The sequence below is a fragment of the Electrona antarctica genome, assembly GCF_951216825.1.
Source record: "Electrona antarctica genome assembly, contig: scaffold_81, whole genome shotgun sequence".
NCBI lineage: Eukaryota > Metazoa > Chordata > Actinopteri > Myctophiformes > Myctophidae > Electrona > Electrona antarctica.
Genome location: NW_027638136.1, coordinates 122,637 through 138,319, shown reverse-complemented (window position 1 = coordinate 138,319; position 15,683 = coordinate 122,637). Strand labels below are relative to the sequence as shown.

General features: G+C 41.0%; 1 protein-coding gene and 1 long non-coding RNA gene across 3 annotated transcripts; both read left to right on the top strand.

Moving 5' to 3' along the window:
- Window positions 1-1,359: 1,359 nt before the first annotated feature.
- Window positions 1,360-6,799, top strand: LOC306918368. 2 transcript variants are annotated; one of them, XR_013789327.1, is made up of 8 exons: window positions 1,360-1,526; window positions 3,422-3,553; window positions 4,852-4,898; window positions 5,101-5,173; window positions 5,374-5,534; window positions 5,735-5,807; window positions 6,014-6,080; window positions 6,357-6,799. It is a non-coding gene; the product is annotated as an uncharacterized lncRNA (long non-coding RNA). The 2 variants fall into 2 exon arrangements; XR_013789328.1 differs by having other exon boundaries at window positions 3,384-3,553.
- A 1,458-nt stretch (window positions 6,800-8,257) lies between these two features.
- Window positions 8,258-15,683, top strand: rab42a (RAB42, member RAS oncogene family a; the record flags this gene model as incomplete). The annotated part of the gene is made up of 3 exons (XM_079531262.1): window positions 8,258-8,472; window positions 14,161-14,344; window positions 15,423-15,683. The coding sequence occupies 3 exons, from the start codon at window positions 8,258-8,260 to the stop codon at window positions 15,681-15,683; spliced, it is 660 nt and encodes a 219-aa protein (XP_079387388.1).

Genomic DNA, 15,683 nt, shown 5'->3' with positions numbered 1-15,683 from the left:
CCTGTATAGTGTACAGGATCTTCTCCTCACTGGTCAACAAAAACACCTTGAAGACCCTATTTTTGGCAAAGAGAATTAGTGTAGTCGACTGTGTGTGTGTGTGTGTGTGTGTGTGTGTGTGTGTGTGTGCGTGCGTGCGTGCGTGTGTGTGATGAGTGTAGCAGTGTGGCTCAGAGCCTCTGCCTGTCCAGTCCAAAGGGATATCCCTTGGGTCTAGTGGTTAAGATGTTGGACTTTCACGCGGGAGACTCGAGTTTGAATCCCGGGTGTTACACATATACGGAGATTGTCCTAAATACATCTGATCTTTTCTTAAGTGGGACTCTGAACCCCATCACACCCGGTCAAGTGGTTTCCCCAAATTCAAGGTACCAAAAGTTAACTCTGAACTTGGTAGATCTGCTTTTGGCTTCTGTGGCCCTAATACATGGAATCATAGATATATATATATATCTATACATGGAATGACCTGCAAACTACATTGAAACTGATGACAGTCGTTTAAAAAAAGTCGAAATGTGTCTTAGCCTTTTGTTTTTCTTTTCCTGATCTTCTGATGTATTGTGATGTGTTTTTTTTATATGATATTGTATTACTCAACACTGAAAATGAGTTGAATTACTCAGTGTAATTTCAAGAATAAACAAAACTTGAATGAATGAATCCTGGAGGCAAATCTTGCAATGGGTCTGGTCCACAAGCTTCGATACACTACCAAGATACCCATGTACCTGTCTAAATACTTCACTAAGATACCCATGACCCATGTACCTGTCTAAATACTGCACTAAGATACCCATGTACCTGTCTAAATACTTCACTAAGATACCCATGTACCTGTCTAAATACTGCACTAAGATACCCATGTACCTGTCTAAATACTGCACTAAGATACCCATGTACCTGTCTAAATACTTCACTAAGATACCCATGTACCTGTCTAAATACTTCACTAAGATACCCATGTACGGTGTACCTGTCTAAATACTTCACTAAGATACCCATGTACCTGTCTAAATACTGCACTTATACTACACAAATATTTCAATCAATCAATCAATCAATCAATCAAACCTGTACAGGTCCATTAGGTTCCATGTGTTACACTCTCACAGTTACAGACCTGTGAATTTTGATAGAAAAAAAACTCAATACAATGTCAAACATTTATATAAATCTGCATTTATTGCATTTATATTTAGTGTTGTAGTTAAGAAGGAGCTATGAAACTACGTGTCCCATCATGTCAAGTCGTTCCACGTGACTCTTACGGTCCACGGACCAATCAGCGGGATGCATGGAGGGCGAGTCGTTTATAAATAGACCGACAGGTCGTTTGGTTTTTCCTCTTCGCTTCTCTCCTGATCGCCTCGGTTGGTCCACTCTCTGGCTGAAATCTCCCTGGGTACCGATGGGTACCACCGTACCGACTCTACTCTCTGGCTGAAAGCCCCCTGGGTACCGACGGGTACAGACTCTACTCTGTCTCATGCTTCACTTCAATAGTTCCTCCCCTGAGACACACGGTACGAGATTATTATTATCTATATTATTATCTATTATTATCCTACTATAATATATATAACTTATTATCCTCAACAGTTCATCTGTGCGTACTGCTTACTAAGGTCTAAAATATTAATGAAGTAGAATACGTTAGTTACTGTCTGTCATTCATAGCCCAAGATTTAGACTCGTAGAGTTTTTTTCGATTCTGAATTTCTGACTCGTCAGAATCGAAAAAAACTACGAGAGTCTAAATCTTGGGCTATGTCTGTCACATTCCTAAAGGACAGTATTAAAGTATTTATAATGAAGTAACGGTTCTGATCTTTAGATCATTATAAACTGTTATTATTCATTTCCCCCATGATTACAGTGTAGATGAGAGTTCATACTTTGAATGAACTCTCTCTCATAATAAAAGTTTTCAAGCATGGAAGCTATTACTGTACTGTGAAATATAAGCTATTCATATTAACTACACTATACGTAATAATCTGCACGTGACGGCAGGCTGAGTCATTGTTGGTTCAATTCAGTTTGAACTGAACTGGTGGTCAGCAGTGTTGCTAAGCTAACCTCCTGCGTGTCAAACACGTGGTTCACATGTGGCTCTGAAGTAGGCTAGCTTTATGCTAACTACATTATGCTAGCTGCAGGGTGCTAACTGCACGATGCTAGCTGCAGGGTGCTATATATATCTATGGTGCTAACAGCAGGGTGCTAACAGCAGGGTGCTAACAGCAGGATGCTAACAGCAGGGTGCTAGCTGCAGGGTGCTAGCTGCAGGGTGCTATATATATCTATGGTGCTAGCTGCAGGATGCTAGCTGCAGGGTGCTAGCTGCAGGGTGCTAGCTGCAGGGTGCTAACAGCAGGGTGCTAGCTGCAGGGTGCTAGCTGCAGGGTGCTATATATATCTATGGTGCTAGCTGCAGGATGCTAACAGCAGGGTGCTAGCTGCAGGGTGCTAGCTGCAGGGTGCTAACAGCAGGGTGCTAGCTGCAGGGTGCTAGCTGCAGGATGCTAACAGCAGGGTGCTAGCAGCAGGATGCTAACAGCAGGGTGCTAGCTGCAGGGTGCTAGCTGCAGGGTGCTAGCTGCAGGGTGCTAGCTGCAGGGTGCTAGCTGCAGGGTGCTAGCTGCAGGGTGCTAGCTGCAGGGTGCTAGCAGCAGGGTGCTAGCTGCAGGGTGCTAGCTGCAGGGTGCTAGCTGCAGGGTGCTAGCTGCAGGGTGCTAGCTGCAGGGTGCTAGCAGCAGGATGCTAACAGCAGGATGCTAACAGCAGGGTGCTAGCAGCAGGATGCTAACAGCAGGGTGCTAGCAGCAGGGTGCTAGCAGCAGGATGCTAACAGCAGGGTGCTAGCTGCAGGGTGCTAGCTGCAGGGTGCTAGCTGCAGGGTGCTAGCAGCAGGGTGCTAGCTGCAGGGTGCTAGCTGCAGGGTGCTAGCAGCAGGGTGCTAGCTGCAGGGTGCTAGCTGCAGGGTGCTAGCTGCAGGGTGCTAGCTGCAGGGTGCTAGCTGCAGGGTGCTAGCCATAGGTGCTAGCTGCAGGGTGCTAGCTGCAGGGTGCTAGCTGCAGGATGCTAACAGCAGGGTGCTAGCAGCAGGATGCTAACAGCAGGGTGCTAGCAGCAGGATGCTAACAGCAGGGTGCTAGCTGCAGGGTGCTAGCTGCAGGAATCAGTTCCAATGTGAACTCTGTAGTTCATATGTTAATACATAATGAATGGTAGCCTGTCTGTTTATAGCTGACAGTGTGAACAGTAGTTAATATGTTAATACATAATGAGCTTCTGTTAACTCTCGTCTCCTAACCAGTGACATTTGTGGTTTTTAGCCACTTGGAATCGACTGACCGGTCGGTCCATTTCTGTTTCAGGTTGTGATCTTACAATGTTTTGGACGACATCTCTTAAGATGGCTTCTTCCTCAGCATCGAGTAAGAAGCTGTGTTCCTGTCTTGACCCCTGAGAACCTGGGAACCCCTCTGATGTGACCCCTGAGAGACCCCTCTGATGTGACCCCTCGACCACATCACATCACATTCAGGTAAATCAGTTTGTCATTCTCAGCTAGACCATTTGTCATCATGAGGGAATATCGTGTTTTTAGAGGCTATCGAAGGAGTGAGGGAATATCATGTTTGTTTTTTTAGAGCCAATGGTAGGAGTGAGGGAATATCATGTTTTAGAGCAGGGGTTCTCAACCCGTGGGTCGCGACCCCTCGGGGTCGCCAAATTATTTTAGGGGGTCCCCAAATTATTTTTTTTAAAAAAGGAAAAAAAAATATTTTCACGATTTTTCAAAAATAGCAGACCTACAAGCTCGTAGCGCGCCACTCGGTGGCGCGCTATGAGCTTGTAGATCTGCTATTTTTCAATAGCTAAATTATAACAATGCTTAAAACACCAAAAGGGGTTCCCGCCCAAAATGGTTTAAGGTTATTGTAGCAGTCAATTTATATTGGGGGTCGGGAGGGGATGGGGCGGGGCTCCCGAGACGTTGCCAAAGCATTTCCGGGGGTCCCCGGCCAAAAACGTTGAGAACCCCTGTTTTAGAGGCTCCTATGGAAGGAGTGAGGGAATATGTTTTTTTTTTTAAGAGGCTATGGAAGGAGTGAGGGAATATCATGGTTTTAGAGGCTCCTATGGAAGGAGTGAGGGAATATCATGGTTTTAGAGGCTCCTATGGAAGGAGTGAGGGAATATGTTTTTTTTAAGAGGCTATGGAAGGAGTGAGGGAATATCATGGTTTTAGAGGCTCCTATGGAAGGAGTGAGGGAATATGTTTTTTTTAAGAGGCTATGGAAGGAGTGAGGGAATATCATGGTTTTAGAGGCTCCTATGGAAGGAGTGAGGGAATATGTTTTTTTTTTAAGAGGCTATGGAAGGAGTGAGGGAATATCATGGTTTTAGAGGCTCCTATGGAAGGAGTGAGGGAATATGTTTTTTAGAGGCTCCTATCGAAGCCGTTCTTTCTCCTATGTAGAAACGAGCGGTCAAAAAGGACGCCTAGAGAAACCCTTTCACCGACGGTCGCTGGTCAGTTCAAAACGTAACTGTTTCAGCAACATTAAGGGGAAGAACATACAGACTGTTTCAGCAACATTAAGTGGAAGAACAGACTGTTTCAGCAACATTAAGGGGAAGAACAGACTGTTTCAGCAACAGTAAGGGGTTAATGACATTTGAGCTAATATTTTATATCTTCCTTAAATTGCTTCAACATTGAGCACGCTATGGCTAAATCACACCTATGTGAAGTGAGGGGTGCTCTAATCATCATACATCATCATACAACACATTAACTGTTGACGTTAATCCACCATATTGTGTCTGGTCTTCTAGGCGTGTCCAAGATGAAGATGATTCAGGACCAGATGAACACTTGACTGGTAATTATTTATTTCATCCATATTGCTAATAATAAAGAAAAACATGGCTATGATGATAAACTTGCCCTCACTGAATATGTAATGATCGACTTATTTTACTGAGCCTCGAGTTTTAATGTCAGAACTGTTCTGGCAACATGTTAAGGTCACATGACCCAACATGTTAAGTTTTAAATGTTAATGTGTTAAACTTTAATTCCAGGTGAGCCGTGGTGATGGATGGTTGCCGTGGCGATGGAGGGTTGCCATGTCAGGACAAGCTGAACACTTAACTGGTAATTATTTATTTCATCCATATCACTAATAATAATAAAACATGGCTATGATGATAAACTTGCCCTCACTGAATATGTAATGATCGACTTATTTTACTGAGCCTTGAGTTTTAATGTCGGAACTGTTCTGGCAACATGTTAAGGTCACATGACCCAACATGTTAAGTTTTAAATGTTAATGTGTTAAACTTTAATTCCAGGTGAGCCGTGGCGATGGATGGTTGCCGTGGCGATGGATGGAGGTTTGCCGTGGTGATGGAGGGTTGCCGTGGCGATGGATGGTTGCCGTGGCGATGGATGGAGGGTTGCCGTGGCGATGGATGGAGGGTTGCCATGTCAGGACAAGCTGAACACTTAACTGGTAATTATTTATTTCATCCATATCACTAATAATAATAAAACATGGCTATGATGATAAACTTGCCCTCACTGAATATGTAATGATCGACTTATTTTACTGAGCCTCGAGTTTTAATGTCAGAACTGTTCTGGCAACATGTTAAGGTCACATGACCCAACATGTTAAGTTTTAAATGTTAATGTGTTAAACTTTAATTCCAGGTGAGCCGTGGTGATGGATGGTTGCCGTGGCGATGGAGGGTTGCCATGTCAGGACAAGCTGAACACTTAACTGGTAATTATTTATTTCATCCATATCACTAATAATAATAAAACATGGCTATGATGATAAACTTGCCCTCACTGAATATGTAATGATCGACTTATTTTACTGAGCCTTGAGTTTTAATGTCGGAACTGTTCTGGCAACATGTTAAGGTCACATGACCCAACATGTTAAGGTCACGTGAACCAACATTAAGTATTAAATCTTCATTCCAGGTGATCCGTTCCGGGGTTGCCATGGTGATGGAGGGTTGCCATGTCTGAACCACCATGTGAACAACAGGTAAAGTAGACTTTAATTGTCCTACCGCAGTTAAATATGTAAATTTTTGCTCTAAATTATTCCGATTATTGATACATTTTATATTAATAATTAGCATAAAGATGGAGTTTCTTCTGATCGGTGATGAATCATTTTCTAGTGACTGTTTGGATGAAACTAGCGGATATGGGACTGAGATCAGAACCGCCTTAACATTACCTTAAAACTTATATTTAATGTAAACTTATCTTTAATGTAAGTTCTCTTCACTAATGTGACGTCTCTGTGTTCCCATAGGTGGAGAGGAGCTTTTCTATTCCCATAGGTGGAAGCCCATCCAGACTCCATTCCACTGAATGACGTTGATCCATTCCTTGTTTTTCCTAAATGTGCTTCAGCATCAGTACTAAGTAAATGTACTAATTACTATCATCAGTAGTAAATTACTTTACATCACTGACCGTCGTATGATGTCATCACTGACATCGGTATGATGTCATTAATTACTTTACATCACTAACCGTCGTATGATGTCATCACTGACATCGGTATGATGTCATTAATTACTTTACATCACTGACTATCGGATGATGTCATTTCACATTCATTTTTTGTAATGTAGTAATATGCCTCTAAAAAGAAGCTAAACAAATCAAAGATGTTCTGATTTGATTAAAGTCCAAACATCTTTATTGCATTCAAGAGAGTCCATAACTGGTTCAATAAAAGCTTTAAGTTGACTTCCTTGGTTTTTCTCATTCCTCTGACTAATGGACTGTAGGCTACTTCTATTTATAAAAGACGATTAAGATGTTTTTATTGTTAAAGACTAAATTAACATGCACTGTATTAATAACAAAGTATTTTGCATTGTTCTGGACAGAAAATTCCAAGGAGCTTTATTGGCATGAACCTACGATTACATGTCAAAAATATAATAAACTGGTTGAAATGGGGACAGTATATACAGTTTAGCAGCATTTTGTAAACTGCTGCATTGCATTATATATTCATACAGGGTATAAAGCTTTTTGAAACAAATGGCACTTTAGAAGTAATTTAGCTACAAAAAGCATATTTAAATGGTATACATTTTATATTAGCCTCAAATATAAGTATATGTAGCAGCTGTTTACATGTGCACTAGGTCTAGGTTTGATGTATTACCAGGTTTTTGTTCCTGTAAATTGCTCTGCATTAAAGAGCGTCTGGAAAATGCCTACATTTTCTAGCGGTCTACTTGGTACAGATAGTCCTTAGGGTGGTATGTTGTGATTAAATAATCTGTCTCGTGTGTGTGTGTGTGTGTGTGTGTGTATATATATATATATATATATATATATATATGGTTGGATAGATTGTCTTGTCGTCTATAGAGCAACAGCACTTTCTAAATTAATAAATTGATTTGGTTTAGGATTTGGAAACATTTTTAAAATCTGCCCCAAGGAGTTGTAGAGTGGGTCAGGTCAGTAGTGGTGTGTTACTGCCCTCTGGTGGAGGAATGTGTGTACCGGTTTGAGACGTTGCATTTCTTTTGTCTTGTGTTTTTTTTATGTGATTGCATTAATTATTTAGAATGATGTGTTTTTCTTGTGTTTATATTATTATGCATATCTGATAAATTAACTGCAGGACATGATCTGTTACTGGACACTAAATAATGCGGTTTAAATTAAACCACTGGAATGGTTCCCCCCCCACACACACACACACACCGTGGTACGACGAGATAGATTATTGAAACCAGACGTCAAAACCGAAAGCAGCTTCAATCACAAGATCAGCTTCTCTGTCGCGCTGCGGACGCGACAGGCAGCCATTATTATTACTATATATTATAAGGCTTTTCTTTTTTTAAAATAATTAAACACCAGCCGCTCTATCGGTGCAGGAGAGGAGAGGAGAGCTTACATGGTGTTTAATACAGCTAGCGAGAGGAGAGGAGAGAAGATGATGGAGGCTTTTGTTTCTCCACAGAAAGACATCGTTTCATCACAATGTTTTCATCCTTAGAATAACATGCTGGTGAGTCTCATATGGATGGATGGATAGATAGGCCTATGTGTGGATAGATAGATCATGGACATTAACTGTGTATCAGTTCAGAATCATCCTCCTCGGAGACAACAGATAGATACAGTATATATTTAGTATAGATAATATAAATATAGATAGATTAGATAGATAGATAAATCATGGACATATTGTGGCAGTATCAGTTCAGAATCATCCTCCTCGGAGACTCCACGGTAGGGAAGTCTTCTCTCCTCAAACGCTTCACGGATGGAATCTACAGCGACGCGGCGGATCCAACGGTCGGAGTGGATTTCTATGCCCGCTCTGTGGACATCGAACCCGGCGTGAAGATCAAGCTGCAGCTGTGGGACACGGCGGGCCAGGAGAGGTTCAGGTAGAACATATCATATTAACATTATCTATTATTATACTAAAATATAACAGCTGTGGGACACGGCGGGCCAGGAGAGGTTCAGGTATATTATATTATATTATATTATATTATATTAACATTATCTATGATTATATCATTATAATATAACAGCTGTGGGACAGGCGGGCCAGGAGAGGTTCAGGTATATTATATTATTAAAGGACCACGCAGTCCTGAAAGGACTTGGTCCTTTATTGGATTTGTAGTTATTTTTCTTCCGCCAAAAATAGCAGTTCTGGCTGAACCGTGCAGTCGGTTTTCGCGATATTTGGAGATATGGTAGAGGGCCATTCCAAACGGTGAGGATGCGAAGCCCACAACCATTGGCCAAAGGGTGGCGCTATATTGAAAATGCAAACTTTGACCATGCATAGCTCATGAACCGTTGGACCGTCAGCAATGAAACCTCGACACACATATGCGTCTCCTCATGCCGAACAAGAACGGTGCTCTTACTTTTGACATCTGACCTCTAGATCACCCGCCATTTTGAATTATATGAAAATCAATTAAAATGCATCTCCTCCCAGGATCTTTGATGAACTTTGGACCTATACGGACATGGGAAAGTATAGTACGTTTTTTAAGTGAAAGAATGAAGGTTTTATGAGCCAATGAAAATTTCCGTTTTGTGAAATGTTGTCTTTACTTTGTTGTGTTGTAGTGCCTGTGGCTTTGCTGACCTCTGTTGGTCTAAAGTGCCTCACCTGTCAATCACCTGAGAGTTCGGGCTGCCACACCCTGTGTCAGCTGTTCTTGATTAGTTGCAGGCTATATAAGAGGACTTGTGGCCAGCAGCTCATTGTCTCCCAAACACCCAAACTGAACAGTTGTGTTCCCTTTTTGTTGCTGTTATTAGTTAAGTTTCAGATGGGCTGGTCGTAAGTATTCTTGTCCATCAGTCCCTGTTTTGCAATGCAGGATTTTAAATAAATGTTTAATATCTTTGTAAAGTTTTGATCTGACTTTGTGTCCTTTTATGTTAGCCCTTGGTTGAGCCAAGTTTAAAGGGCCGTAACAATGCTAGAAACTGATTTGTTTAGTGGGAAACATGTATAAAGTACTTGATCCTGATCAAATCAGGTTCTTTACTCATGAATTGATAGATTATTTGATGTTGTACAACAGTGATTTTGAAACAAAGACTGATTTGGACACCTGGCCTTTCAGTTCAGGTTTTTTGTGTCCTGAAAGGATTCCCTTGCATGGATGGTTCTGGTACCGGATGGTACCCAGACCTGGCGAGCCGACCCGGAACTCTGAACCCCCCCTTCACCCACAAATGTGGTAATCTGGTTCTCCAAATTGGAGAAAGAGAATGCTTTCCCTGAACTGTATAGGAACTGAACTGGGACTTTTCAAGTCAACAACTTAAAGTGGGCCCCATTTGTTTGTTTTTCATGAATGTTCAAAGCTGTTTATTTTCTCTGAAGTTTAATAATAATTTTTCAGTTAACCTTTAATCCCTGTTTCAGACTCATTTCATTGGTTTATCACTCATTGAGCTCCTCATCCGAATCTGGTATATTTTCTGGTTTATACGCAGTCAATTCATAAATCTTTATACCCACCTTATCAGTAGTTATCCTTGTGCAACTTGCTAGTTGCTACAAAAACACTGAATGATTTCTTGTTAGCTCGGTAGAGCTCTTGCCTTTGCAACACAATGTCATGGGTTCAAATCTGGGCACCGCCAACTCTGTATGAGTCAAGAACCCGTACCTGCCCCCCACTATAGAAAACCGACCCTGTCACAATTCCATGGTCTTTTTCTCAAGTTTAGTCTTCCATGTTTCTTGTGCATATTCTTATTGCCTTCCTGCTTGGTCCTGCCTTATCGCTGCTTGCAGCGATTTGTTTCTAGTATTAACATTATGATTATATCATTATGATAAATATAACAGCTGTGGGACACGGCGGGCCAGGAGAGGTTCAGGTATATTATATTTTATATTAACATTGTCTATTATACTAAAATATAACAGCTGTGGGACACGGCGGGCCAGGAGAGGTTCAGGTAGAACATATTATATTAACATTATCTATTATACTAAAATATAACAATATAACAGCTGTGGGACACGGCGGGCCAGGAGAGGTTCAGTTAGAACATATTATATTAACATTATCTATTATACTAAAATATAACATAACAGCTGTGGGACACGGCGGGCCAGGAGAGGTTCAGGTATATTATATTATATTAACATTATCTATGATTATTATATTAACAGTAACAGCTGTGGGACACCAGTAGGACAGGAGGTTCAGGTATCATATACATTACTAATGTACGGCCTACTGACTGTACAATATGATAAATATAACAGCTGTGGACACCAGTAGGACACAGGTTCAGGTATAAGAGCCTACATTACATAGCCTGCCTAAACCTACTTTAGAATGATATTAGACATTATCTATGATATCATTATATTAACATTATCTATCATTATATTAACATTATCTATGATTATTATATTAACAGTAACAGCTGTGGGACACCAGTAGGACAGGAGGTTCCGGTATAAGATAGCCTAGCCTGCCTAAGCCTATAGAATGATATTAGACATTATCAAGGATTATATCATTATTATATTAACAATATAACAGCTGGGGTGCCCGCTGGCCTAGCAGTCCAGCTAGGCGCATGCCATATAGGCTCTGGCCTAACAGCGCGTCGCGTGTTCGAGTCCCGTTCATGACGACCTCTTGCTGCATGTCTCTCCCTAGCTCTGGTCCATAGCTCTACTGCTGAACGGCGTTAGAGCTATGGACCAGAGCCCTGGAGAGAGACTATAGCTCTGGTCCATAGCTCTACTGCTGAACGGTGTTAGAGCTATGGACCAGAGCCCTGGAGAGAGACTATAGCTCTGGTCCATAGCTCTACTGCTGAACGGCGTTAGAGCTATGGACCAGAGCCCTGGAGAGAGACTATAGCTCTGGTCCATAGCTCTACTGCTGAACGGCGTTAGAGCTATGGACCAGAGCCCTGGAGAGAGACTATAGCTCTGGTCCATAGCTCTACTGCTGAACGGCGTTAGAGCTATGGACCAGAGCCCTGGAGAGAGACTATAGCTCTGGTCCATAGCTCTACTGCTGAACGGCGTTAGAGCTATGGACCAGAGCCCTGGAGAGAGACTATAGCTCTGGTCCATAGCTCTACTGCTGAACGGCGTTAGAGCTATGGACCAGAGCCCTGGAGAGAGACTATAGCTCTGGTCCATAGCTCTACTGCTGAACGGCGTTAGAGCTATGGACCAGAGCCCTGGAGAGAGACTATAGCTCTGGTCCATAGCTCTACTGCTGAACGGTGTTAGAGCTATGGACCAGAGCCCTGGAGAGAGACTATAGCTCTGGTCCATAGCTCTACTGCTGAACGGCGTTAGAGCTATGGACCAGAGCCCTGGAGAGAGACTATAGCTCTGGTCCATAGCTCTACTGCTGAACGGCGTTAGAGCTATGGACCAGAGCCCTGGAGAGAGACTATAGCTCTGGTCCATAGCTCTACTGCTGAACGGTGTTAGAGCTATGGACCAGAGCCCTGGAGAGAGACTATAGCTCTGGTCCATAGCTCTACTGCTGAACGGCGTTAGAGCTATGGACCAGAGCCCTGGAGAGAGACTATAGCTCTGGTCCATAGCTCTACTGCTGAACGGCGTTAGAGCTATGGACCAGAGCTAGTCTCTCCCTGCTTCCTGTCTGTCTTCACTGTAACTAATTATTACATATATGAACATGTGAATATATGAACAACTTATTATCATAAGTGTGGTTGTTTGTTTGGTCTTGTTTCTAAAGTGTAGTTATTTATTTGGTCTTGTTTCTAAAGTGTAGTTGTTTATTTGGTCTTGTTTCTAAAGTGTAGTTGTTTATTTGGTCTTGTTTCTAAAGTGTAGTTGTTTATTTGGTCTTGTTTCTAAAGTGTAGTTGATTATTTGGTCTTGTTTCTAAAGTGTACTTGTTTATTTGGTCTTGTTTCTAAAGTGTAGTTGATTATTTGGTCTTGTTTCTAAAGTGTAGTTGTTTATTTGGTCTTGTTTCTAAAGTGTAGTTGTTTATTTGGTCTTGTTTCTATAAAGTGTAGTTGTTTATTTCAGATTGTTTCTAAAGTGTAGTTGTTTATTTGGTCTTGTTTCTATAAAGTGTAGTTGTTTATTTTAGATTGTTTCTAAAGTGTAGTTGTTTATTTGGTCTTGTTTCTAAAGTGTAGTTGTTTATTTGGTCTTGTTTCTAGATTGTAGTTTATTTGGTCTTGTTTCTAAAGTGTAGTTGTTTATTTGGTCTTGTTTCTAAAGTGTAGTTGTTTATTTGGTCTTGTTTCTATAAAGTGTAGTTGTTTATTTCAGATTGTTTCTAAAGTGTAGTTGTTTATTTGGTCTTGTTTCTAAAGTGTAGTTGTTTATTTGGTCTTGTTTCTAAAGTGTAGTTGTTTATTTGGTCTTGTTTCTATAAAGTGTAGTTGTTTATTTGGTCTTGTTTCTAGAAAGTGTAGTTGTTTATTTGGTCTTGTTTCTAAAGTGTAGTTGTTTATTTGGTCTTGTTTCTATAAAGTGTAGTTGTTTATTTGGTCTTGTTTCTAAAGTGTAGTTGTTTATTTGGTCTTGTTTCTAAAGTGTAGTTGTTTATTTGGTCTTGTTTCTAGAAAGTGTAGTTGTTTATTTGGTCTTGTTTCTAAAGTGTAGTTGTTTATTTGGTCTTGTTTCTAAAGTGTAGTTGTTTATTTGGTCTTGTTTCTAAAGTGTAGTTGTTTATTTGGTCTTGTTTCTAGAAAGTGTAGTTGTTTATTTGGTCTTGTTTCTAAAGTGTAGTTGTTTATTTGGTCTTGTTTCTAAAGTGTAGTTGTTTATTTGGTCTTGTTTCTAAAGTGTAGTTGTTTATTTGGTCTTGTTTCTAAAGTGTAGTTGTTTATTTGGTCTTGTTTCTAAAGTGTAGTTGTTTATTTGGTCTTGTTTCTAAAGTGTAGTTGTTTATTTGGTCTTGTTTCTAAAGTGTAGTTGTTTATTTGGTCTTGTTTCTAGAAAGTGTAGTTGTTTATTTGGTCTTGTTTCTAAAGTGTAGTTGTTTATTTGGTCTTGTTTCTATAAAGTGTAGTTGTTTATTTGGTCTTGTTTCTAAAGTGTAGTTGTTTATTTGGTCTTGTTTCTAAAGTGTAGTTGTTTATTTGGTCTTGTTTCTAGAAAGTGTAGTTGTTTATTTGGTCTTGTTTCTAAAGTGTAGTTGTTTATTTGGTCTTGTTTCTAAAGTGTAGTTGTTTATTTGGTCTTGTTTCTAAAGTGTAGTTGTTTATTTGGTCTTGTTTCTAGAAAGTGTAGTTGTTTATTTGGTCTTGTTTCTAAAGTGTAGTTGTTTATTTGGTCTTGTTTCTAAAGTGTAGTTGTTTATTTGGTCTTGTTTCTAAAGTGTAGTTGTTTATTTGGTCTTGTTTCTAAAGTGTAGTTGTTTATTTGGTCTTGTTTCTAAAGTGTAGTTGTTTATTTGGTCTTGTTTCTAAAGTGTAGTTGTTTATTTGGTCTTGTTTCTAGAAAGTGTAGTTGTTTATTTGGTCTTGTTTCTAAAGTTATCCATCGACAGATCCATTAATAATAATCTTTATTGATCCATCAGCAGATGATTTAATAACAATAATTTCTATTGGTCCTTGGACAGATCAATCACCACATCGTACTATCGTAACTCTGTGGGTGGGCTGCTGGTGTTCGATCTGACCAATCGCAAGACGTTTGAGCACGTGAGGGAGTGGCATAAGGAGGTGAGCCAGCACATCCTGCCTCATCGCATGGTCTTCATCCTGATTGGCCACAAGAGCGACCTGGGCGGAGCCGAGCGCAAGGTAACTAAGTACATTTAGTATACTTAATTACAATGTGTAGGTATTTGTACTTTACTTAACTTTAACTTTGGCTTTGGCAGGCTGTTGGCCTCCTGTGTGTGTGTGTGTGTGTGTGTGTGTGTGTGTGTGTGTGTGTGTGTGTGTGTGTGTGTGTGTGTGTGTGTGTGTGTGTGTGTGTGTGTGTGTGTGTGTGTGTGTGTGTGTGTGTGTGTGTGTGTGTGTGTGTGTGTGTGGGGGGGGGGGGGGGTGTCTCTTGTTTCTAAAGTGTATTTGTACTTTACTTAACTTTAACTTTGTCTGTTGAAAAATAGTGAAAATGTGGCTCAAATCATTTAATATTATATTATTTCACAATGAACGTTTTTAACTTAAATCCCTGGTCCCTGGAACAACATATTTTCAGATGGGGGTCGGCGGCCAAATACTTCAGTTTCAGTTTATTTTATTTATACTATAGTACAAAATCACCCCAGGGGGTCTCTGTGCAATTTACAGCATTAATACATCAAAAAACAAAAAAAAACAAATCAAAGACACAAATAGCATAGCAATAAAAAACATAGTAAAACATGGTAAAATGTGCATAGCTGTATGAATCATACTGATTAAAACTAAGCGGAACCGTAGTGTATAGAAAAAAGCTGTGTTTTTAGCCTTGACTTAAATATGTCCAGGGAGTGTGCATTTCTGACATCCTGAGGGAGAGCGTTCCAGAGACAGGGGGCACGGTGTGTGAAAGCTCTGCCCCCAACCGTTATTTTATTGTGTGTTGTGACTGTGAGTTTTCCAGCATCCTGAGAGCGTAGTGGTCTTGGAGGGATGTATATATTTATTAAACTGGAGGTGGTGCGAGTCCATTTAAGGTTTTATAGGTTCTACCTACTTCTGTGGGTCTATTTAGAGAACCACTGATATAGAAACATGAGAGACATTTAATGTCCCTCCAGGTGACCCGTGACGAGGCGGGTTAGGTTTAACCTAGGTTAGTAGGTTAGTAGGTTAGTAGGGTTAGTAGAATGTGGTCTAGTAGGGTTAGTAGGTTAGGGTCTCATGTCTTAATGGGTTAATGTCTCGCCAGGTGACCCGTGACGAGGCGGAGTGCCTGGCGGCCGACCTGGGCATTCGCTACGTGGAGACGTCGGCGAAGTGCAACGTGAACGTGGAGCGAGCATTCGAGCTGCTGACCCGAGACGTCTACGAGCTGATGAGGATCGGACACATCACTACCCGCGACGGCTGGGACGGAGTTAAGAGCGGCCTGACCGCCAAGGTGCTCTACCCCAACGACCCTGATGACCTGGTGGCTGCCACGCCCGAGAGGGGGCTCTGTCACTGCTGA